Raw genomic sequence first — 23674 nt, 5'->3', positions numbered from 1 at the left:
CATATGAAATATGCAATCTATTGCGTAAGTATGTGATAATGAGTGTCGCTCTAAATCCACTTAACAAGGTTATTTCTATCGAGATGCCATTTATAACTTACCTTAACCAATGTCAGGCATATAAAGTTAGTGTCCTAGTAATTACAACGTGTGTATATCAGATTGCCCTACGTATTAGACGCATAGAGCAACACGGACCTGCGCTCTTTGATTAGACGTAATAACCTACCGTCCTACATATTAGAACGTTTGTGACATTTGCGCGGTGACGGCAAATTGCAATAAGCTTTATCCAATCCCTATCAGCCCATATTCTTTTGTAGGTAAATTATTATCTGTGGTTCAAATGAAAATTTAAAGGAACTTAGTAACTTTACTATGACATTTGTGAATGACTCCCCTACATGTGTCTGTACACACACACGCACGATTAGAGTGACTTGTCTCGTTCGCACTAGGGGATGTACTATATATCTCTGTCCTGCTGCAATTCTAAGCATGTAATTGTAGATACCTACTTGTTGATAAGTCCAAATGCCTTTAATTGTTTATCAGACACCGAGAGAATCAAAGTCAAGAGTTTGATTGATTGGTATCGATGAACTATTTATCTCGAGTGTGCTATATGAACATTCACCCCAGAAAGTTGAAACAATGTAGGTAATGTGTAGTAGGTACCCACGGAATAGAAGAAAGAGGTTGGAAGGGCCAAGCGAACACGAAACGCGCGCCATACAAGTATGACCAAATTGTTCATACATCAACTTTGCACTTCACTCGTCCGCAAACTTTACGACGCACGGAGCTCCGCGATAGTATATTAAAAGGTCATCTTGTGCTTTATAAAATGCAGGAAAAAAAAACAAATACCGACTATCATACAAGGAGATCCCTCCTTATCAAAGAAAAGACAAGAAAAAATTGCTAAAATTGCACGTGAAAAGTTGTCTTAACTTCGATATAACTTTATTTTGTTAGTTGAGTATCCCAAGCGTCCTCATAGAATCAAAAAACAAAAAAAAGAAAAGTCATGGGTGAAAATGAAAAGCCACAAAACCAGTTCACAGCGCGTTTATTTATCAAAGCTGTCGAGGACCTTCTTGATGATTGCGCAGCCGTCGCGCAGCTGTTGCTCTGTGATGACGAGCGGTGGCGCCAGGCGGATGGTCTGCCCGTGTGTGGTCTTCGTCAGCAGCCCCGCGTCACGCAACCGAAGGCACACGTCATACGCTGGGATACCTGGAAACAAGGTAAGTATGGTGCTTGTGACCTGTGGCTCATATGATTGCTCCACAGAGTACCATAGATATTTTTTCTCTCGAGTTGCTTACTGGGGGCGTGAAAACTAAAATTTATTGGTGATATATACTCAATATCCCTTCCGTTTTTATAAAAGGAAGATCTGTGAGTATCATTGGGTAGCGTAGCAGGCAGTGTATGCCATGTATATTTCTGTAGGAAAAAATGTTGGACCATGCGGTTGCACCAAATCGCGACCGGGTTAAAAAGAATTCTGGATTGTCGACCCATTTCTCTCCCCCATAATGTTAGAGTCGCATAATACTCCTCTATGGTATGCCTAGCCCAATCTAAGGTTTGACTATTTGGTAGAGACTTACTGTCGTGAACTACAATGGCGAACATGAGTCCTTTCCCTCTGATAGTAGTAATTTTGTTCTTCGGAATCTTCTCCAATTCCTCACGAAGAACATGTTCTAGCTTCGCTGCATTCTCCACCATTTTTTCTTCTAACAATACCTGTAAGGATATTTTAAACATTTTAGGTACACTCATTAAGATGTAAACTTGAGTACAAATGAAAACCACAAAGAAAGCTTATTAAATCCATTAAAATTTGCTCCAAATGGATTGATGAAACTTGCAGAAGCTATAAAGCCTTTGAATTTTTCTGTGTGAAGTCACAGTTCAGGTTCACGGCTTGCTTCTCATGCGGGCAGTGCCAGTTCGATCCCCGGTACGGGACTTGCACCAATGAGTTATTACTTATTAACCTATCTGTGCAGTTTTGACTATCACGTTTAGCTCGACCACTATAGACGGAGATAAGGCGCACCACTACGTTACGTTGGTCTAACAATGTAACTTGGCAGTGCGGGTACTGAGTTCATCTTCCGATGTGGATAAGTACTTCTGACTACCAGTATGGTACCGGTACAACCCTCATCAGTTGTAAATGTAGTCGTGTTATGTTTATGTGTTTATTTTTTTAATAGATATGCTCTTTTTCCTATTTTGAAAGATGATCCGCACGGATCGGAAGGCATTCGGCATGTTAAGCCGTTGGTCCCGGTTACTACTTACTGATGTAAGTTAGTAGTCGTTACATGAGCCATGTCAGGGCCTTTGGCGGCTCAACAGTAACCCAGACACCAGGGTTGATGGGGTTGGTAATACACCTTACAAACCACATGATAGAAGATTATGAATTTTGAAGGATCTAGGTGCCTTATAAAGTCCTTGAAATACCTTAATAGCTTCCATGGCGACAGCGCAAGCCAACGGGTTGCCTCCGTAGGTAGACCCATGTGTTCCAGGCTTAATGACCTGTAAATAGCAATGTTTTTTTTGTATATACATACATAAACTCAAAGGATGGGGATAATCACAAGTGATCAGAAAGCAACTTGCAGTTTCGATACGTTGCCAAGTTGATATTGTTGAGATGTTTATATAGATAAATTAATTAGGTTGGCAAAATAATTCACTATCAGTCATTGAATTCAAATCAATCACTTTCATTGTCGTTATTATCGTAAATTATTATTGAAATTATGATTCTTGATGAATTATGGTCCGAAGTCACGCGTTCTATCCATATGAGCGAAATCACTAGAGGTATTACCTAATAATTCATTAATAATTTTAGGACTTGAATAGGTAGGTAAGCCAAGTGAGGTAAATTGTCTAGTGACATATATTGTCGTGCACACCCCTATAGACATTACGGTACGGGTGATTGTTATGCTTGTACCAACTTTCTCGAAAGTTACTCACGATGACTTTGATGATAAGTAATGACTTAGTATTTTTACAAACACTACTACGTATAAGCTGTGCAAGTCAACTAGACACCTCGCTGGCATACATACCACCTTGATGTGTTGTTTCTATTTAATTCGCATGTTTTTCACGTTTTAAGCAAGGTGAATAAACTCACGTTCATAACTTCGTTGTTAGCGAGTACAGCGGAGACAGGCAGGGCTCCGCCGCTGAGCGCCTTGCCAAGGATCAGGATGTCGGGCTTCACGTCCTCGTGTTGGACCGCCAGCAGCTTGCCAGTACGACCTGCGAAAAAGTTGATATCAACATGACATAATGATACTTCCACGATACTTGCAATATTCAAATTCAAAAATATCTTTATTGAATAGGTAACGTAGTTACACTTTGAATCGTCAATTTTTACATAACGAACGTCTCATCCGCCTAAAACTACTGCAGCTTCTCACAATCTGTATAGCCGGGGAAAAGAAGCAGATAGAAAAACCTTGGCACAGGGCCCTAGAAGGTTTTTGAAAAAAAAAACATAAAATATTGTTATACAATTGAGTAATTTAGTTTAGCTACCTAATAGCAGTTCTCAGACAGTTAATCCCATGCATTCATATCTTCTAAATAATCACTAACCTTATAATAACTTTTTTGCAAAGTTTCTGTGTAACTACTGTCTTAAAACAGTTGAAAGGCAAATTCTGAATGTCAATGGGAATAAAATGTAGACCTATTGCTAAGGACATTACGACGCATGTGCCACCCACACCATGCTACGTGAAGAAGTACGTCCGTAGCACATGCCTCGCATGTGTGTAGCTTTAGGTGTCATCAGCATCTGGCTGTTGAACTATTTTAGCACATTGTTGGCGACTTCTGATAAGAATGAAAATTCGTTGTATTCCAACTTAAGTTAGTTGCATGTAACTTTTGCCACATAATACGCAGGGTGGACCGCGTTTATTATGCACGTTGTTGTAACAATTTTTGACTCATGTTTCACATTCGAAGGGATATTCTTCATGCATCATCAACGTGAAGGAAGGTGAAGCATACCTGAATCTCTATCTCGGGCAATATTGAAACAAAGACTTCAACATGTTCGACATTTGTGAGAACTATCTCTATCGATTCCTGTTCAAAACCATAATTTTCTTACCCAAGCCAGTCTGCACCTCATCAGCAATCCAAAGCACGTTGTACTTGGTACACAGCTCCCGGACTTTACGCAGGTACCCTGGTTGAGGAATCACAGTCCCCGCCTCTCCCTGGACAGGCTCCACCATGAACGCGCATACGTTAGGGTCCTTCAGCTCTTTCTGTAAAATCACAATGGCTGGTATTAGTTTTTAGTAACAACTTAGGTTACTAAAGTTTACTTTGGTATTTTGAATTTGGAATAAATTCCAAATATAAGATATAATTAATTTTGAATTTCTTCTCAAAGGCGGCGCAACGCTATATTGGACAATATTGGTACAATGCGTTGCCGTAATATTTGAAGACGACGGTTTTTTTTTTCTTTCTTGCGGGTATTTGTTACGGTAAGCGGCACAATTCGTGAACTGTGGAAGTCGTTTTTAACCAACTTCAAAAAGAGGTGGTTCCTATCGCGCGTAGGTACTTTTATGCGAGTAACTTCTCCTAAATCCATAATACATACTAACCTCTAACGCCGGGATGTTGTCGTAGGGGACGAGTGTGAAACCAGGCATGTGGGGTCCGTAGCCCTCGTAGCAAGAAGGGTCTGATGATGCCGAGCAAGCGGCCAGCGTGCGGCCCCAGAAGTTGCCTTCTGCGAAGATCACCTGGAATTAAGCGAAAAGTAGGTACTTAGCATACGTACATAATAAAGACATGTCATGTCTATTTCCCGTTAGGATAGGCAGATACCACGTAATTCCACTTACTACGTTCCTGACATGTCACTTTCGCTTCCTACAAAACAACAAAATTAGGTAGGTATAAAATTAAGTACATTCAGGTGGCTGAACCCAGCCACCAGTTAGTTTTTTTTTATATTTATTTGAATATAAGGCCGTCCCCGCTTAGCGATTATGTCAGCCCTATTGTTGTTACGAAAATGTTATTCTCAAATTTTTACAAGGTTATTTATAAGATAATATACGTAATTTTAAATTTCGACTCTGCTTCCTGGCTGGCTTAACTCGACACTGGCTTCCAATTCCATTTGTTTCCGTTCTGTCCCAATACGGGCACATTCCACCAAAGCGTGGTATTTAAGTAAATTGAGGTGGCTGAAGCCACCAAGCTAATGCAGGCGGTCATTGACCACACAACAAACCCACATGAAAGAAGACGAAGAGAACGACTTTAACACTTAAATCATTTCTCTAAATTATTTCATCTTTATTTCTATCTTGTCTTGTTGGGCACCTACTTTAATTTATCATCATAACAATAGGTTACGGAAGTCAATCGGCTCCACAATTAACTGAGGTAAGAATGATCTATTCAATTTAAAAGACCTTGATCGTATATCTGTAGTTTTTGGAACTTTTCAGAGATGGGAGGGACGGTGCCTTCGTAAAATATCAACCTAATTTACCCACGTACTTATTTTATTTGTCACTTTATGATGGATTGAACGATGAGCAAAAGCTATCAGTCGTGTCAGCATAAACCCGTTTTAAGCATGTATACTATACAATAATAGGTTTAATAGGTTTTATAGGCTGGTTACATAGACGCCTAAGAGCACGCCTATTTCCCATTGGTAGTCTGTGTAGTACACACTAAAATTTGTTTTATATTATGGCAACACCGCGTTTAACTTTCCTTCTACCCTTCTAACATCAAATCAAGGAGTGTTGCGTTTTTAACTTTTGTTAATTTAAAGTATCTTAAACTAATATAGTCCATTTTTAAAAGTCAAGCATGTGTATGCGACGCACAGTACCCCAACAGACAGATCACGGCATTCCACTTAGGTTAACCTTCCCTTCATCCACTCATCAAAATGTTGTAGGTACTCGCCGGTTTGGAGTTCTCTTGACCTGATTTGTCTTGAGACTGTCCATAGAGTCTGTATCCTTAATCAGTTTTTAAAGGCCTATTATACTACACGTGGACGCATCCCTAATTACTGGGGCGTTATTACAGTAGGCTAAGTCGGGCAACCTTTATACCCAGCACCCTCAAAAAAAGATATGACGGATCCAAAGGGGTTTTAGAACTATTGATAGTTTAGCTCACTGCATCCGTCATCCCATAAAAAAAGAAAAAAATTCTACTATCCGTCATTCTTCGTCTCGGATCGGATAAGTATCGGATTAACAGAGTATAGCATCACGGCCGTATCCCCGAAGGGGTAGACAGAGGTTTAATTTACACCCACTTCTCGGCAGCTATGTATCGCAAGTAGTGCAATAACGTCCTAACCCTTGTGTAGCGTAATAGCGTCACTACCTTAGCCTTGTTCTCTGGGATCTTCTTGACGTAGTAGGCCCACTTGCGAGCGATCTTGAGGGCGCTCTCGCCTCCCTCCACACCTGTGTTCATGGGCAGCAGCCGGTCGAAGCCCAGCAGCTCCGTCATGAACTTCTCGTAGACACATAGCTGGTCTGAGTAGAACGCTCTGGGGAATTCAAATTAGTAACGTTTTATTAACGTTAAGATCCATTTCCATGCCCTCGTCTCGAAACATAGAATAAGGTTTGCTTTTTTTCTGTCATGAAAGACGAGATCTGTTTCGGTGATGAGCAAGTAAGGTTGGTATTCCACCTCACAACCCACACGATAAGATGAAGAAGCAAGTAAGTAATCATTAATACTATCGTCATGCATCCAAGTTATCCGAAATAAAAAGTTTATTTTTATTTCCTATTATTATTTTGTCATAAGGGTTAGATTTATGTCCAAGTTAGTGGGGGGCGCTGCAAACGGGCAGAAGAATGACTTCCGGGTTTCAATCAAGAAAAACGTAATAATTAGTCCGATATTTTATCACGTTTTTCTATGACGTCACACTGTGCTTTTTCATACAAATTCCATAGTTTCGTGTTTTGACGTTTAGTAAAAAGTAACTGATTTGATTAGTTGGAAACAAGCCTATATATTCTATCCGTACATATGATGAGGAGAGATGATTGAGGAGCTCGATGGCGCAGCGGTAAACGCGCTCGGTCTGCGATTGTTGAAGTAAAGCAACTTTCGCAAAGGCCGGTCTTAGGATGGGTGACCACAAAAAAAAAAGTTTTCATCTCGAGCTCCTCCGTGCTTCGGAAGGCACGTTAAGCCGTTGGTCCCGTTTGCATTAGCAGTCGTTAATAACCACCAATCCGCACTCGGCCCGCGTGGTGGTTTAAGGCCCGATCTCCCTATCCATCCATAGGGAAGGCCCGTGCCCCAGCAGTGGGGACGTTAATGGGCTGATGATGACATATGATAACGACAACATATTATACGTCAACGCCTATGTCAGTAAATAACAAAATTGCAGACGTGAAATCTCGTGTAATCTTTACATAAGTGAAGCTATTTTTATAAAGATATTTTTGTTTTTAACCTACTTAAATGATAAAGCAATTTCATCAAATTAAAAATACATTTATCATATTGTCTTACACATATAAATAGTTAATGTCATCATTATCCAGTTTATTATCATTGTGGTCACATTGTTTGAACTCTAGGCGGATACAAACTAGTTAAAGTTAGTCTATCTATCTCGTATTAGTTTAACGTGCGGAATAAGTAATTAATATGTAAATCTATAATCTAGTTTTAAAAATTCCGGAATAATTATCTCATAATAAAATGAAATATCCATTCGTAAAACGAATGAAAATGCTCGGGATTTACATGACCTGATGAATTTTCACGTGATTCGGTTCACACAAGGGAATCAGAGTAGATAACACACCCTATATTTCTCAGAAAAACAGGCCCCAATAACTCAGGGTCATCATCATCATTAACGTCCCCACTGCTGCACGGGCCTTCCCTATGGATGGATAGGGAGATCGGGCCTTAAACCATCACGCGGGCCCAGTGCGGATTGATGGATATTAACGACTGCTAATACAGCCGAGACCAACGGCTTAACGTGCCTTCCGAAGCACGGAGGAGCACGAGATGAAAACTTTTTTTTTGTGGTCACCCATCCTATGACCGGCCTTTGCGAAAGTTGCTTAACTTCAACAATCGCAGACCGAGCGCGTTTACCGCTGCGCCACCGAGCTCCTCAACTCAGGGTAACTGGCTATAATATTTATCAGAGAAGCAGGCCTCAATATTTCTCAAATTAACAGAGTATGGGTATAATTCTCAGATAACAGGCCCCAACATTTCCGCTCCTCTTATTCTGTGACCTTGCTCACCTGGACACGAGGGTCAGCTTCTCCGCCTGCTTCTTCAAGGCAGCGATGATTCTCGGATGGCAGTGGCCCTGGTTCACAGCTGAATACGCGCTCAAGAAATCGTAATACTTCTTGCCTTCAACGTCCCATACGAACACACCTGAAATACAAATATTTTTCAAATCTGTCTTTTAGCAAGGAATGCAGGAAATTGTAGAGATGCCCAGGTTTAGGAATTATTTAAGTTATCAAACCATGGATGGATACCAAAGTACTACAAACTTATATTATACATTTTACCTAAACTCAAAAGTGATACACCGGCAAAAATAGGTACCCATTTCAGGATAAATAACTAAAAGTCGCTCTTTCTTTCATGCAAATTAACCCCATATCACTGGAGTCATAAATATATAACTGCTAAAGGAATATTTAATAAAGGATTCATTCAAGATAATTGCTGAAATCTCAAAATTGTGTCATCATAAGATATTTCATATTTTCAAGAAGATAAGCTTCGGTCGTAAAACAACCATAATAATATATTTGCTTAAACTATTTACGAAACTGTACCTGAACTGTAAGTGTAGGTAAGTACATAAATAGTCGTTCTCGTTGTTACACAACAGAAATGCACAAATGCAACTTACACCGTGCGTGCGAACGAGACAGAAAGTCTGGGCGCGCTCCCTTATTCCTTAAAAGTGACTCGCATCGGGGGGCAAGGTAAAACAAGTTCGTATCGGAGAGTCCTATCTATAAGTATACAGGGTGTTAGTGACATCGTAACAAAAACTTTGAGGGATAATTCAAACCATGATACTGAGTTCTGAGCAAAAGTATGGAACGGAAAATAATTAAAAAAAACACTAAAATTTTCATGAATTTTCCGACAGGAAATTCCACTGAATCACCCCCCTCAGTATTCGTTACGATGTCACCAACACCCTGTATAGTAAGTAGGTATTATTATTGTTCATACTATGACCGAAAACGCTAATATAATATACCCTCGTTATACAGTCGCGCGGTTCATCAGCCCGTTTAGGAACCGCGCTTACTATCAGCGTGACTACGTGTGGAACCAGCCCTAGCAAGTAAGACAAGTTAATTAGATAAACAAACCATTTATGCTAATGAGTGGAATTATTTTAAACTAATTTTGTAATTATCAAATATTTGTCACGATAATGCGTGTTTAGATAGAATAATGTTTACAATGTCAATTCATATGAATTAAGTTATTTTGAGTAAAGACAGATAATACAAGTAGGTATACCTAAATACCTACCAACTGATTTATATCTTTGATTTCACCTAAGATCAAACCTCTATACTTATCCTTCCTAGTCTAGTCCTCTCTCCCCTATCTTTATCTTTGATTTGACTTTAACATGAAATATAATGCCGTTGTAGCCCAGTTGATAGAACGCTTGCCTCTCACTTTGAGGTCGCAGGTTCGAATCCAGCACATGCGTAAATCAATAATTGACGAATTTGTTTTCGAATTCATCTTTGGATCATAAATTATTATCACAATACTAATAAAAGTACAATACTAATGATGATTTTATGAGAAAAGACGAGAAAGAAACTATTAGGGCCCTATCTGCTAAGACATCATGTTTGTTTCCTTTTGGTGGTTGCCTGGAAGAAATTGCTCTAGAGCAATAAGGCCGCCCAAATTGTACTGTATTCGTGTTTTATGTCTGATTGTTGAAATTTTAGTTTTGTGCAATAAAGTATATTTAATTTGATTTGATTTGATTTGCCATCATGGCGGCGAAACCACAGTCGCGGTGGTGTAACAACGCATTACCTACATATGTTCACGACTATATCTCAATTGGGGTAGTAGAAGTACATCCATCGCAAGATGAACTAAGTACTCACACCTCACCGAGCTTTCTGTTAGACCAACGTGATAGGTAGCCGTATCGCCGTCTATAATGGTCGAGCCAAGTGAAAACTGCACTTAATAAATTAATAATTAGTGCAAGCCTGCAGGCACCAACGCTCTCCGTTTGAGAAGCAAGCCGGTGAACCAAAGGACCGTCTATGGTGTCCTAATGGGATACCTATAGCCCGAAGACTCACCTTCTCCTTTGCATAGCGCCACCGGCACGGGGGCGTAGTTGCGACAGCCATATTTGTCTTCTAGAGCGAACACTTGCTCAGATGTCAACTTTTGGGAAGCCATTCTGTAAAGAAATCGTAGGATAGGACAATCAAAACCGACCGGGATCCCTAAAAAACCCCCTAAAGAGGCGGGCAGAACACCAATTAATCAGGAGAAAACTTGCAAACATTTTTGATACGACTTCGCAAAATGGATATAATGATTGATAAACACTATAAATAATCGCCCAATATAACGAACACTTAACAAGTTTTATTCAATAATTGTCGTGAAAAATATTTTGTGTTTAGGTATCTACTTACCTTAAATTAAACCTTTGTTAATTAATAGAAATCTGCACTAATAATGAAGAAAGTGAACTATGATCCTTCTTATATACTTTCTTAGGTTTTTAGATAATAGCGAATGAATGAAAACAAAGTTTTAATTGTTTTCACTGTTACTATTAATAAAGCAATGAACTTAAAACAATTAAACCAGACCTGTTTATCTTAGTTCACTTTTTTTTGCCCTAAGAGCATTCAATAATGCAAACGAGTGATAAAACCTTATAATGGAATGTTTTCTAAAATAAATAACTTCACGTTATAGGATGTTTCTATTTTCTTTGACTATTTATACTTCAGCTAGTGATATGAAAGGTCAATAACATTCGCGATAAATGGACCACCTACCTGCAAGCTTCGATAAAAGAAAACTAGAAAATAAGTGACAAAAACATAGTCTTAAATATATACTTACTAGCTTATTTAAAAATAATTAAAGTCTTGAAGCTAAATACTGATAAACTAAAACAGTCTTAAGTCTGAATTAAGAAGTCCAGACTACTTTAAGAGATGTGTTCACTCCCGAAATTATCTACCAACTGAATCAATGGGCGGAAAAGTACTCTTTATAGTTTACATCTTGGTATTACGTCATACTTTACCAGACTTAAAGACTCTATCATTTACATGTAGGTACGTTCATTTGAAACTATATCGTTGATAAGCGTTTACTTTACAATAGATAAGAGTAGGAGATCTCTAAAGTTGTTTATTTAACATGTTAGATCTTTGTCTTATGCATATTTTATTCTCATATTGATATATCTAATATACCTAGGGGTACCTACTCTTTATACCTAGGGGTACCTAGGTATATTAGATATATCAATATAACGCCTACAAAACGGCGTCTTATAATGTAGGTACCAACATTAATTTTTCAATTTCATTCCTTAATGGCGGGAAAGCAGATTTTTCCTAGCTCTATGTGCCTACCTAAACTAGCCCAAAATCGTTTGAAATTATTTTTCTAGATGTGTAGGTAGGTAATAGGCAAATACCTAGCTATTTTAAAGTAACACCATTAGCCTCATCCATATTTTCCAAATGATTCATACAGTGCCAAGAGGCACTTTTTCTCGTGCTCATAGGCTCCGGCGCGGAGGAGCGCGAAAACTGTGCATGTCATGGCCCCGGGAGTGTACAACAAACTGCCTGACCATATCATACAAGCAAAGAATTGTACTATATTTAAACTTAAAAAATGGCTCATTGTGCAGGCATTCTATAGTTTTGACGACCTGTAATATATTTTAATGTAATTGAATTCCGTAGTAATATTTAATTTCATTGAATTTTGTAATATCTGTGACGTGTAATTATTATTATCAATAAATGACTATGACTAAATAAGCCAATCCCAGACCGGAAAGGTCTACCGCACGCTCTGCATATGTTGTCAGTGGCATTTCATATCATACATAAAAGAAAAGCCCACAATTCCCAACGGGGTGGACAGATCCATAAATAATAACGTTTAACGTATGTAACGACTTAAACCTAAATAAAGATTCTATCTATCTATCTAATAATAAAAGAGAAGGTGCAGGTCATATCGTATCAGGAGGTGAAGGATTTGGCGGGAACAAGAGAGACGACAAGAGCGCAGCTCTTAAATAAAGAGGAGGGTAAAGGAAGCCCAGTTGGTAGAACGCTTACCTCACACTTTGAGGCCACAGGTTCGAATCCAGCATAGGCCTAAACCAATGATTGTCGAATTCATGTTTGTATCATAAATTGTTTTCGAATTCATGATTATCCCGTGCTCAGTGGTGAAGGAAAACATCGTGAGGAAACCCACATTCCCGAGAAATGCATTTTCGGAGGTATGTGACCTAACCTGTTATGGGCTAGTTTTCCCTTCGCGAGGTTTTAAGGTCAGACAGGCAGTCGTTTCTGTAAAAAACCGGACCTGTCAAATCTTGAAAAACCTCTGTGAAAAACGGAGTAATTACCCCGTTGATGATCATTTCATTATTCACAATTAAAGATAGTCCGCTAACACACTCACAGGCACGTTCTCAGCTCATTTCTAAATAGGTAGTTTACCATTTTGGAAAGGAGTTTAGTCTACATCCCACAGCATGATACTGGTAGGTATTTAGGTAAGCAGGATAACTGTTGTAAAATATTCCCACAATTCGCAGTGACAACAATAATAACTATATAGAGATTTACTTCGATCAAAACGAAATTTTTTCTCATGTTGCATCATAATTATTTATTGGCTATGAATCAATTAATTATTTTTATATGCCGTTAGACCACTATCTATGCTGGCGATAGGTAGGTACATACTGCTTCTGCTACATACTAGCAGCCAATCAGCTCGCGAAAGCAAAGACTTCATGACTCTGACCCCGCCGGCGTGTTCGGCTTTTCCCTTTTAGTGCTTATCGCTATCGGCTCAGTCGGCTCTATATCACTAGGAATCGCTCATCTCATACGACGCCCGAGCCGAAGTTCGCGCCCACCTGGGCACCCTCAGGCCTGTCGTCTTAAATATTGTACTGTGTAAGCTTAAAGCCCTCAGAGCTTCCCATTTGTCCGGTCAAGTAAAGCCATCCGAAGTTAATCACTTACAATAAATCACGTCAAAAAGAATATAGGCAAGTACCTACGTGGTACCTATCTAATATTTTACCCATAGAAACAGTACAAAGATTATACCTACCTAATTATTTATCTACAGTCTACAGCAATATAAAATTGAAGCAATAAGCAGAATGTTGCGTTATACCTACTAATTAGAGAGATTTACTTTGTTTACAAAGTGGCTGTAAATTAATTAATGATGTGGGATGAATACCTAGAATTATTTACACCAGGCTTTACGCTGGCGCGTGCAGACAGATTATGATGACTAGTCTCCATCCAATTACCACTGACTTCAAAGCGTAGGTAGGTACCTATTCTAATGCTTGCTGCACACGGAGCCGAGAAAGCGGGATTAAAGGACCTTTCTTGTTGACGTCTAGTAGGTTAATGTAGGTTACCCAGATGGCATTAACTAAGTAGGTAGGTTAGACACGGACTATTATACCTATTTGAGAGAATCTAGGCGCGAGAAACAATATTCCACGCTCCCGCCTGCTGGTGCCAATTTCCCGATTCCGAGTATCATAACCAAGATTTTTTTATTTATTTTTTTTACCTTTGATGGGTTTGCTCTTGGCTCCAGACTTGTCCGAACTCATTGACGAGGCCTAAGATGGAGCGAGCTCGCCCAGAAGGTGCCTATTCACTCTGACCTTGAAAAACAGAAGACGGCAAAGAATTCCACTCCCTAGCAGTGCGCATAATGAAGGACGATGCGAAACGCTTTATGTGAATAGTTGGGATACCCACCAAATAGAGATAGAACCCGGTCGTACGTCTGGAAGTCCGAAGAAAAAAGGAGAATGGTGGAATGAGCTCGTGTAGAACGCGAGCTCATTCCCGCGCCCGCCCGCGTGTACCCGCGGCACACTCCCCGAAGTGAAGTCTGTAAAATACCGACATATTGGACTTTTCGCCTATGTGCTAAAGAGTGTAACTTAGCTGTTACCCGCGTGTCGCTGATCATCCTCTTGGCTCTGCGCTCCACTGAGTCCAAAGCGGCAAGTTGGTATTTCCATAAATGGCTGCAATGTTCCATACATGATCGGACTTGAGCTTTATACAGTGTTAGAAGACGTGTGAAGTAACGCTTAACCTTGTTGAGGACGACCAACTTTTTGGCCGCAGTTTGAGCTTTCGACACAATAGAGGTGCCGAAATTAAGGTTAGACCTTAACTCCATGTCAAGGAGTCAAGAAGATAATCCTCAATTCCCTACAACAGACAATTTATATAGGTAGTAAACGGCCTCTGTGGTCCAGTGGTTGAGCGTTGGGCTCACGGTCCCGGGTTCGAATCCCGGTGGGAACATATCACAAAAATCACTTTGTGATACCTAGTTTGGTTAGGACATTACAGGCTGATCACCTGATTGTCCGAAAGTAAGATGATCCGTGCTTTAGAAGGCACGTTAAGCCGTTGGTCCCGGTTACTACTGTCTTCAACGTGTTAGTGACGAGTGATCCAATTACGACTAAGGGTACCTAGGGTGGTATTAATAAACGAATCTCAGCTGAAACTGCCCTCAAGATGCTCAAGTCTCTGTTTTTATATGAGAACTGTCACAATGACATGATATTGAGGGCAGTCTCAAAGCTGAGATTAGTTTATTAATACCACCCTAAGTACCAGGAAAACTATGGCGGACTCGCTTGCAGGTGATTTCTTAACCACTTCTTAATTTCTTAAGTATTTCTACATACCCACATAACGTAAATCTTTGTAATCTCTAATGGGCAGAGCAATAATCAGGAGAGCAGAGCGGCATCGACTCTTAATACGAAGTACACCGATGGATCTTGAAATAATATTTTATTAATGTAACAACTACATAAATAACGACACATACAACTGTCGCGACGTTGGTCGCGAAGTGTACATAGTGTCAAAATTACTAATGGCAACATGAAGCAGAAATATTCCCGCCAGCGTTGTTCCCAAGATTTGTCTATGGTGAGTTATAACTTGTCAGCTTTTGAATACCCACTTAGTAAAAGGAGAATATAAATCACTATGTTAACTTAATGGTTGTAAGAAAAGTGTTCTGAAATTGTGTGGTGGGACTTCAAAGGATTTCGTCCATTGAAGCTAAGTATCTAGACTAAGTATCTCACTATGAATGTACTGTTTATATAATACTCTTATTTATCTAGCTATTTCAAAAGTAATCCAAAGTTTACTAAATACATACCGCGTTGAGAACATCATACCGAGAGTCAGGGAATCGACACTCCAACTTTGGTTCACATTAATGAGATATAGAGCGTCTGCCCCTAGCGAGCAGGTACGCTAAGGCACCTGCCCTTGTGTGTAGGTTGAGCTAATTAATATGCGAATAGAGCGTCTGCCCTGGTGAGCAGATATGTTAAGGCACCTGCCCATGTGTGTAGGTTGTACCTATTAATATGAGAATACAGCGTCTGCCCTGGTGAGCAGGTACGCTAAGACACCTGCCCATGCGTGTAGGTTGATCCAACTAATATGAGAACAGAGCGTCTACCCCTGGTGAGTAGATATGCTGAGGCCCCTGCCCAGGTGTGTAAGGTTGAGCCGACTAATATGAGAACAGAGCGTCTACCCCTGGTGAGTAGATATGCTAAGGCGCCTGCCCAAGTGTGTAAGGTTGAGCCGACTAATATGAGAACAGAGCGTCTACCCCTGGTGAGTAGATATGCTAAGGCGCCTGCCCAGGTGTGTAAGGTTGAGCCGACTAATATGAGAACAGAGCGTCTGCCCTGGTGAGCAGATATGCTAAGGCCTGCCCATGTGTGTAGGTAAGCCAATAAGTAAGAGATATAAAGCATCTGCCCTGGTGAGCATGTTATGCATAAATGATAATTTCTAAACTGGCTAGAATCCTTTGTTTATGTCTCTATATACAGTTTCGTTATAACTGCTAAAGTTTCAACTAATACTCTTAGGTCCAAGTAGCCAAATGTGATCACATTCCCTAAACTATATATTATATTTACTATCTTATATTAAACTTATTATATAATGTTATATATCTAGGTATAATCATATATATCTCAATGTGTCATGACATAATGGTAGTCCTTATAATTATGTATTATAATTGTAGTATGATATTAAATATGTTGACAACATTGATGGGCTTTGAAAGGCTTGAAGCCTTTTTTGTGCCCGAGTCACCGAGAGTGTCGGTGTCATCGGGCATTCTATTTAACCCTACAGGAGGTGAATCGGTGGACGTGTCTCCGACCAAGTATCAATGTGAAGCAGATATAGTCTCAGAATACTAATCTCAGTGGGAAACTATAGGTCAGTTATAATTTGATATATTTTTTAATTCGATCAATATCGCTATGTTCTGGCGTAGCGACATGGTGGAGATGCTGGGATCTGACAATCCATAATTTTGCAATTGAGATAATATTTAATAGTATGTAACACCTATTTCATATTCAACATGGGCGGAGACACGTACAATACCGTTACATAGTAAAGCCAACAGATGGCGTTAACAGTACTGTTTTAAACGTAATCAAGTAAGATCATTTATTTTACATTTACAATCACAACATGAAATAGTAAAGAGTATGCTGCGTTTTAATTTACTCAATAATAAAAAACAATACATTTACTATAATTTCAAAAGAATCTTGAAGAGGGTTATTTAAAATAAGAATGTGGGGATATGCGGAAGTATCTAAGAGATCACGTGACCGATATGGCGGAAATAGACGAAATAGTTCCACTATTTGATACTCATTTGTTTTTTCATTGCTCTAAATTAAGAGATTATCTCTATCGTAATTTAATTATAACTTTAAAATTTAAATGTCGTTTTTTATGCTTAATAATGATGTTTATTTTCTGACGAATATTTTTTCTCAATCACTCGTAAATATATTTAAGAAGCGATTCGTGGGGGTCGTCCATTTTGGTTTTATTTCTTTGTAAACTTGAATCGAAGTGTTTGAAAATTTCGCAAAGTCTGTGCAAAACTCAAAGTAACGGGTTAATTTGTACTATTTACCACATCTAAGAACCAGTGTTACAGAATTATATGAGTTAAGTTGGAATCTAATGAGGTAAGCGGGTGGAAAATGGAAATAAAATTTAATATTGCGTGTAGATGATAAAATAACAGAATGATTTGTTTCTTAGGTGAATAGATTCTGCATTTAGTAAGTGAGACCAGAGTAGTTTCCTTCCAGTTGTGCAGCAACGACTTCACTTACAGGTAAAAGTTTAGATCTAATTAAGATTTTCATACTTTGTAAGTAATATAGACACCGGCTTATCTAACTACAAAATGTTACAAAACTTTACATTTTACCGCGAACTGAATATAGTTAACTTAAACTATAATGTTGTAGGCATATGTGTAGTAATTTATGGCTACCACATTCTGAAATTTTCATTCGCCGCTACAGGATTGTGTTCAAGTGGCAGTATATGTTTGTAATACTTATTGTGAACAACCACAAAATAGAAGCCATTTGTACCTAGAGTAACTACCGACATAGGTACCTACCAACGGACAGGTATTACTAGTGTCGTACTAGTGTATGGTAGATACGTAGATAATAAATACAATTAACTTTTCCCTTTTCACCAATACTACTTACCGTCTTAGATATTTTGCTTGTTCATAATCTATTTGACATAGTCCTAGGACATGAACCTCCTTATTGCGCTACTTCTGTTTGTTGCATGTTGACCTTCATTTTTGTGTAGGTACTATAAAGGTATCTAGATAGACACCTACATTTTCAATAAGTGTTCTAAGATGATCCGAACTGAAAATAAACTTATTAAGGAAATTAAAAGTATTAGATTGATAAATAATTACATTTACAAATTACCTATGAGTATAAGAGAAGGCCTCATTGCTGAGTGACAGTCTCTTCCGTGCAGCCTCTTGAGTGTGTGGGATAATTGATTACATAAGTATATGATATTATGGACAGTAAGTACAGCTTGGGAATATATGGAATTGCAATTATAATTAACAAGGTATAGGTATATAATCAATCACTATGTAATACCTTAGCAAATGAAATTTCTTATTAAAGTTTCTCAGGTCCATATCTAATTAAATAAACTACCTACTCTAGTCTAACTAAATATATATCTACAATGGTAAATAATCTGTGCCCTAGCCAAATCTATAAATTGAGCACTATAAAATTATATAAGTAAACTCACATGATCTTGGTGAGATGGATGAAGTTACAAGTGGTTGAACGATGGCTTGCATTTGATAATTATGATATCTTTATTTACTGAAAGGGATTTAAATATGTGACAATACCTATTAGTTCACATGTACAAGTAATTATGAGTCAGCTGGTATCTCTTGTTTGTAAACTGAGCTAAGGACACAAGCTACCATTTGAAGTTGCATACAAAAGTCAGAAGTGATGATGCTGACAATGAATATTGCTATACATATTCAGATAATTATGTTTAAGGTTTTAAGATTGTATTATCAAAGTTAACAATAAAGAAAAATATATTAATAGGTAAGATCGAGGGTACTTGCTATATGTGTGTGTGTGTGTTTATGTACATACTATGTTAGGGCATAGAATAATGAATAATAATACTATGTATAGAACATGATACATGTCATATAGGTACATACACATTATACAGTTGAAGCCCATATAAACCGACTTGGAACATGTTGTTAGGTAGGTATATTGAAAATTTCCCTGCTCATGTATAAACTACTTAGTAAATTAGATAATATTGGGCAACTTGTGATAAATTAATATTTCCTTCTGTTTTTAAATCTCAGTGGTAAATGAATACAAGTTGTCAGTAGGTATTTGAGGCAATCTTAGAGTTACTTAATTGCAATACTTCCATATAGCATCACGCCCGTGACTCCGAGCGGGTGGGTTGAGGTGTATGTACCATAGAAACAGGATATCTATCAATTTGAAACTTATGTGTATGTCAGAAATCTCAATTTAGGTTTAAATTGTATCTAATAATGAGAATATGAAATGAATAAGGGTTTTTTTGAGCAGATTACATTATCAATTCCAGATTTAAACAAAACACCATGGAGGAGGTGATGTTAAGAAGGCTAAAAATAATATGTGGCGAAATAGAGAAAATAAATAAGCAAGCCAACAACATATTGGTCTCAGTCTCTCTTCTGGAGTCTATGTCAACACAAGAAGTTGAAATCATTGTTCAGAAATTAGAAACCGTCATAAAGAGATTCTGCGATGAATTGAATAATTATTTTAGAATAGCTCAGGAGCCTGCGGCTGATGATATTTCAAGTATGAGCATTATTCAACTTGGCGCAGAAGAAAATTTAGCTGAGTTAAGAATAAAATTAAACAATAAGAAAGCTAATATGTCTACAAGGGCGAAAAGCACGACGTTTGTCTCTGGGAAATTACCAAAGTTATGTCTAGCGGAGTTTGATGGCAATATATTAAATTGGCATCAATTTTGGGACCAATTTAACTCTAACATACATTCAAGAAATCTGTCGGACGTCGATAAGCTGTTATATTTAAAGGCATCTTTGAATGGCGAAGCGCAGAAGGCACTTGATGGTCTGGAAACCACAAATAAAAATTACCAGATAGCTGTAACGGCGTTGAAAGAAAGATATGGTAAACATAACTTACTAATAGATTCACATTATGCAGCATTATATAAAATTAAAGGCGCCGAGAATAACAATGAAGACTGTAGGAAGGTTTTGAATGAGGTTGAACAACACCTAAGAGTTTTATCTTCTCTAGGAGAAAACATTAACCACAATCATCTTCGCTTCATGATTATGGAGAAATTTCCGGAAAACATTATATACGAGTTAAGGTCAAAAACTAATGCTGATTCTATTAGCGACATTAGAAAGGAACTGGAGAACATAATATCTGCCAAGGAGGATGCTTGTCGCATTACTAGGGAGAGTAACAAAGATAAACATGTAGCATATACGGTTGAAACACTTCACGTAAGTAACGAACCTGTAAATGAGAGAAGCTTACCTTTTAAAGAAGACCACGGGAATTTCAGATTTGAGAGAGACTCTAGAAATCTGCAGAAGAGAAATCGTAGTCCCGTTCATATTTATGAAGAGAAAAGAACAAAATTCATGTGTATATTTTGTAACGAAAATCACTATAATGATCAATGCACTAAATTTAAAACAATTGCACAACGGAAAGAGAAATTAGGAAATCGCTGTTATGGGTGCCTAAGGAGTGGACATAGCCTCAGAACATGTAGGAGACAGCGGAAGTGTCAATATTGTGGACAAGTCGGCTGCCACGATAGAGCCTTGTGTCCCAAAAGAGACTACTGATTTCGGGTTTCATGACCTTGAAAACAATATCCTAAAATTTTAGATTAGCATATACTTTACCTTGATACCTTAATTTTGTTAAAACATACTGCAGATATTTCACCATAGTATTCAACCTCGTTATTGAAATAAAATAATTGAAGAAGCCTTAAAGATGTATAGAGAAGCAAAAACACTTTCATGGATATGTTTAAAAACTTAGGAGAATAGGAAGCAATTTAGAAGATTTCAGATAGAATATACCTGCAACTACTTAAAGATAAAAATTATAATATTTTAGAACTTACTTGGGCATTAGACGAATATAAACTCGAACTGACACTTCAAAATAATAACCGGCTAGCGAACACCAAGACAGACAAATGGTTAACAGAACTGATATTCTTATTAGATACTCCGAATTCAACTTTTCTCTTCTAGCGCGGGACGGTCTTGCGAAGGAACCGACTCCTAAAATCCAAATGAAGACGATGTCTAAAGTGAACTGGGCATATGAAACGCTATCCCATATTTTTATCAATAATCTGATTATGGCCATACACGAGGAAACTGTCACGTCGAAGTCAACCACACCGTGTATAATACGTACATACATAATCTTACGCCCACAATCCCTGATGGGGTGGGCAGAGAACTTGCAGTCACTGGTGAAACAAGTATTATTCGAGTATTATCCGTATCGTTCATGAATATTCGTCAAAATTACTGGACTCCTCAAGGGAAGTGTCACGTGCAAAGGATACTCTTTCACCAACACCGGCACTGCCACCAGAGAAAGTGTATTATTGAGCACCATTTACATTTACCGGTTTGGGCTATGAATTCTGCGCAAGCTAAACATGACATAAACGACGGATTTGTTACCTTGCTTTGCAGTGCGAGCTATTCATTTAAGATTCATCTGCCGAAAGGGATCAGTTTACTTTAACCTGAGGCACTCCGACTTGTGACATCAGACTACACTGGAGGCACATTATATCATACTGAAATAGAAAATTTGTGTGGTTCACCATTATTGGAAATTGGTACTCCATAGTCACATGAGGTCATCGCTGAGCCTAGACATTTAAGTGATAGTTCTTTGATAGAGACTGAGACTTTCATCGAGGTAACTAGCCCTAGTTAAAGACATGATGCTGCCACTAGAGCCCTGGAAAGGATCATGAAGTGGATGTGTAATCTTTAAACCCTACTAAATTAATCGCCTTGCCGTTGGGTGTGTCGCGACGTTGGTCGCGAAGTGTACATAGTGTCAAAATTACTAATGGCAACATGAAGCAGAAATATTCCCGCCAGCGTTGTTCCCAAGATTTGTCTATGGTGAGTTATAACTTGTCAGCTTTTGAATACCCACTTAGTAAAAGGAGAATATAAATCACTATGTTAACTTAATGGTTGTAAGAAAAGTGTTCTGAAATTGTGTGGTGGGACTTCAAAGGATTTCGTCCATTGAAGCTAAGTATCTAGACTAAGTATCTCACTATGAATGTACTGTTTATATAATACTCTTATTTATCTAGCTATTTCAAAAGTAATCCAAAGTTTACTAAATACATACCGCGTTGAGAACATCATACCGAGAGTCAGGGAATCGACACTCCAACTTTGGTTCACATTAATGAGATATAGAGCGTCTGCCCCTAGCGAGCAGGTACGCTAAGGCACCTGCCCTTGTGTGTAGGTTGAGCTAATTAATATGCGAATAGAGCGTCTGCCCTGGTGAGCAGATATGTTAAGGCACCTGCCCATGTGTGTAGGTTGTACCTATTAATATGAGAATACAGCGTCTGCCCTGGTGAGCAGGTACGCTAAGACACCTGCCCATGCGTGTAGGTTGATCCAACTAATATGAGAACAGAGCGTCTACCCCTGGTGAGTAGATATGCTGAGGCCCCTGCCCAGGTGTGTAAGGTTGAGCCGACTAATATGAGAACAGAGCGTCTACCCCTGGTGAGTAGATATGCTAAGGCGCCTGCCCAAGTGTGTAAGGTTGAGCCGACTAATATGAGAACAGAGCGTCTACCCCTGGTGAGTAGATATGCTAAGGCGCCTGCCCAGGTGTGTAAGGTTGAGCCGACTAATATGAGAACAGAGCGTCTGCCCTGGTGAGCAGATATGCTAAGGCCTGCCCATGTGTGTAGGTAAGCCAATAAGTAAGAGATATAAAGCATCTGCCCTGGTGAGCATGTTATGCATAAATGATAATTTCTAAACTGGCTAGAATCCTTTGTTTATGTCTCTATATACAGTTTCGTTATAACTGCTAAAGTTTCAACTAATACTCTTAGGTCCAAGTAGCCAAATGTGATCACATTCCCTAAACTATATATTATATTTACTATCTTATATTAAACTTATTATATAATGTTATATATCTAGGTATAATCATATATATCTCAATGTGTCATGACATAATGGTAGTCCTTATAATTATGTATTATAATTGTAGTATGATATTAAATATGTTGACAACATTGATGGGCTTTGAAAGGCTTGAAGCCTTTTTTGTGCCCGAGTCACCGAGAGTGTCGGTGTCATCGGGCATTCTATTTAACCCTACAGGAGGTGAATCGGTGGACGTGTCTCCGACCAAGTATCAATGTGAAGCAGATATAGTCTCAGAATACTAATCTCAGTGGGAAACTATAGGTCAGTTATAATTTGATATATTTTTTAATTCGATCAATATCGCTATGTTCTGGCGTAGCGACAACAACTACATACATAAGAACGTCGATAGAAGGAGGGTTTAGCAACATACCCAGTTAGTCAGTTACACAGTAAATGGAAACTTTAGGCCGTACACGTCGAAAACACAGGATTTGCCTTTTATGAGGATACTTAAACATAATAATACAAAATGCCAGTGTAATTACCGTTATCTCTCAGAGTATTGAAATGCATCTCAGAATAATAACTCAGGAGATGCTTTCGAAATAAATATAACATTATTATTTAATTTAAGTACAAA

At 38.5% G+C, this 23674-nt stretch overlaps 2 protein-coding genes and 1 long non-coding RNA gene across 8 annotated transcripts; 2 read left to right on the top strand and 1 right to left on the bottom strand.

Annotated features, from left to right (window-relative positions):
- Positions 1–1055: 1055 nt before the first annotated feature.
- LOC126378543 (ornithine aminotransferase, mitochondrial) lies at positions 1056–11352 on the bottom strand. 2 transcript variants are annotated; one of them, XM_050026981.1, is made up of 10 exons: positions 11215–11352; positions 10431–10534; positions 8355–8493; positions 6442–6610; positions 4680–4820; positions 4172–4331; positions 3179–3306; positions 2488–2565; positions 1620–1758; positions 1056–1239 (listed from the first exon to the last, which is right to left on the bottom strand). In XM_050026981.1, exons 2-10 carry the CDS (start codon positions 10531–10533, stop codon positions 1073–1075), a joined length of 1224 nt encoding a protein of 407 aa, XP_049882938.1. In that variant the 5' UTR covers position 10534; positions 11215–11352; the 3' UTR covers positions 1056–1072. The 2 variants fall into 2 exon arrangements, with proteins under 2 accessions (XP_049882938.1, XP_049882947.1); XM_050026990.1 differs by lacking the exon at positions 11215–11352 and adding an exon at positions 10776–10930.
- Positions 11353–15249: 3897 nt separating this feature from the next.
- LOC126378529 (uncharacterized) lies at positions 15250–23662 on the top strand. Of its 3 annotated transcripts, none has more exons than XM_050026970.1 (3): positions 15250–15350; positions 16593–17604; positions 19422–23662. In XM_050026970.1, the coding sequence occupies exon 3, from the start codon at positions 19438–19440 to the stop codon at positions 20701–20703; it is 1266 nt and encodes a 421-aa protein (XP_049882927.1). In that variant the 5' UTR covers positions 15250–15350; positions 16593–17604; positions 19422–19437; the 3' UTR covers positions 20704–23662. The 3 variants fall into 3 exon arrangements, 2 of the variants coding, with proteins under 2 accessions (XP_049882927.1, XP_049882913.1); XR_007568088.1 differs by lacking the exon at positions 15250–15350 and having other exon boundaries at positions 16095–17604; positions 19422–22023; positions 23266–23662; XM_050026956.1 differs by lacking the exon at positions 15250–15350 and having other exon boundaries at positions 16095–17452; positions 17529–17604.
- Positions 15954–23662, top strand: LOC126379113 (uncharacterized). Of its 3 annotated transcripts, none has more exons than XR_007568248.1 (2): positions 15954–16019; positions 22615–23662. It is a non-coding gene; the product is annotated as an uncharacterized LOC126379113 (long non-coding RNA). The 3 variants fall into 3 exon arrangements; XR_007568250.1 differs by having other exon boundaries at positions 15989–16097; positions 22693–23662; XR_007568247.1 differs by having other exon boundaries at positions 15989–16097.
- Positions 23663–23674: the final 12 nt, after the last annotated feature.

Source organism: Pectinophora gossypiella, chromosome 2, assembly GCF_024362695.1.
Source record: "Pectinophora gossypiella chromosome 2, ilPecGoss1.1, whole genome shotgun sequence".
NCBI lineage: Eukaryota > Metazoa > Arthropoda > Insecta > Lepidoptera > Gelechiidae > Pectinophora > Pectinophora gossypiella.
The sequence above is the reverse complement of the archived record's forward strand: the minus strand, read 5'-3'. Positions and strand labels throughout refer to the sequence as shown.

Bases quoted from the DNA above. Each gene is read 5' to 3' on its own strand.
- LOC126378543 (XM_050026981.1), bottom strand. From the start codon at position 10,533: ATGGCTTCCCAAAAGTTGACATCTGAGCAAGTGTTCGCTCTAGAAGAC. The intron at 4,821-6,441 runs GTAGTGACGCTA...GCTTAATTCCAG, and splicing joins TCCCAGAGAACAAGGCTAAG to GTGATCTTCGCAGAAGGCAA. The intron at 1,759-2,487 runs GTATTTCAAGGA...ATATCCTTACAG, and splicing joins TCGCCATGGAAGCTATTAAG to GTATTGTTAGAAGAAAAAAT.
- LOC126378529 (XM_050026970.1), top strand. From the start codon at position 19,438: ATGGAGGAGGTGATGTTAAGAAGGCTAAAAATAATATGTGGCGAAATA.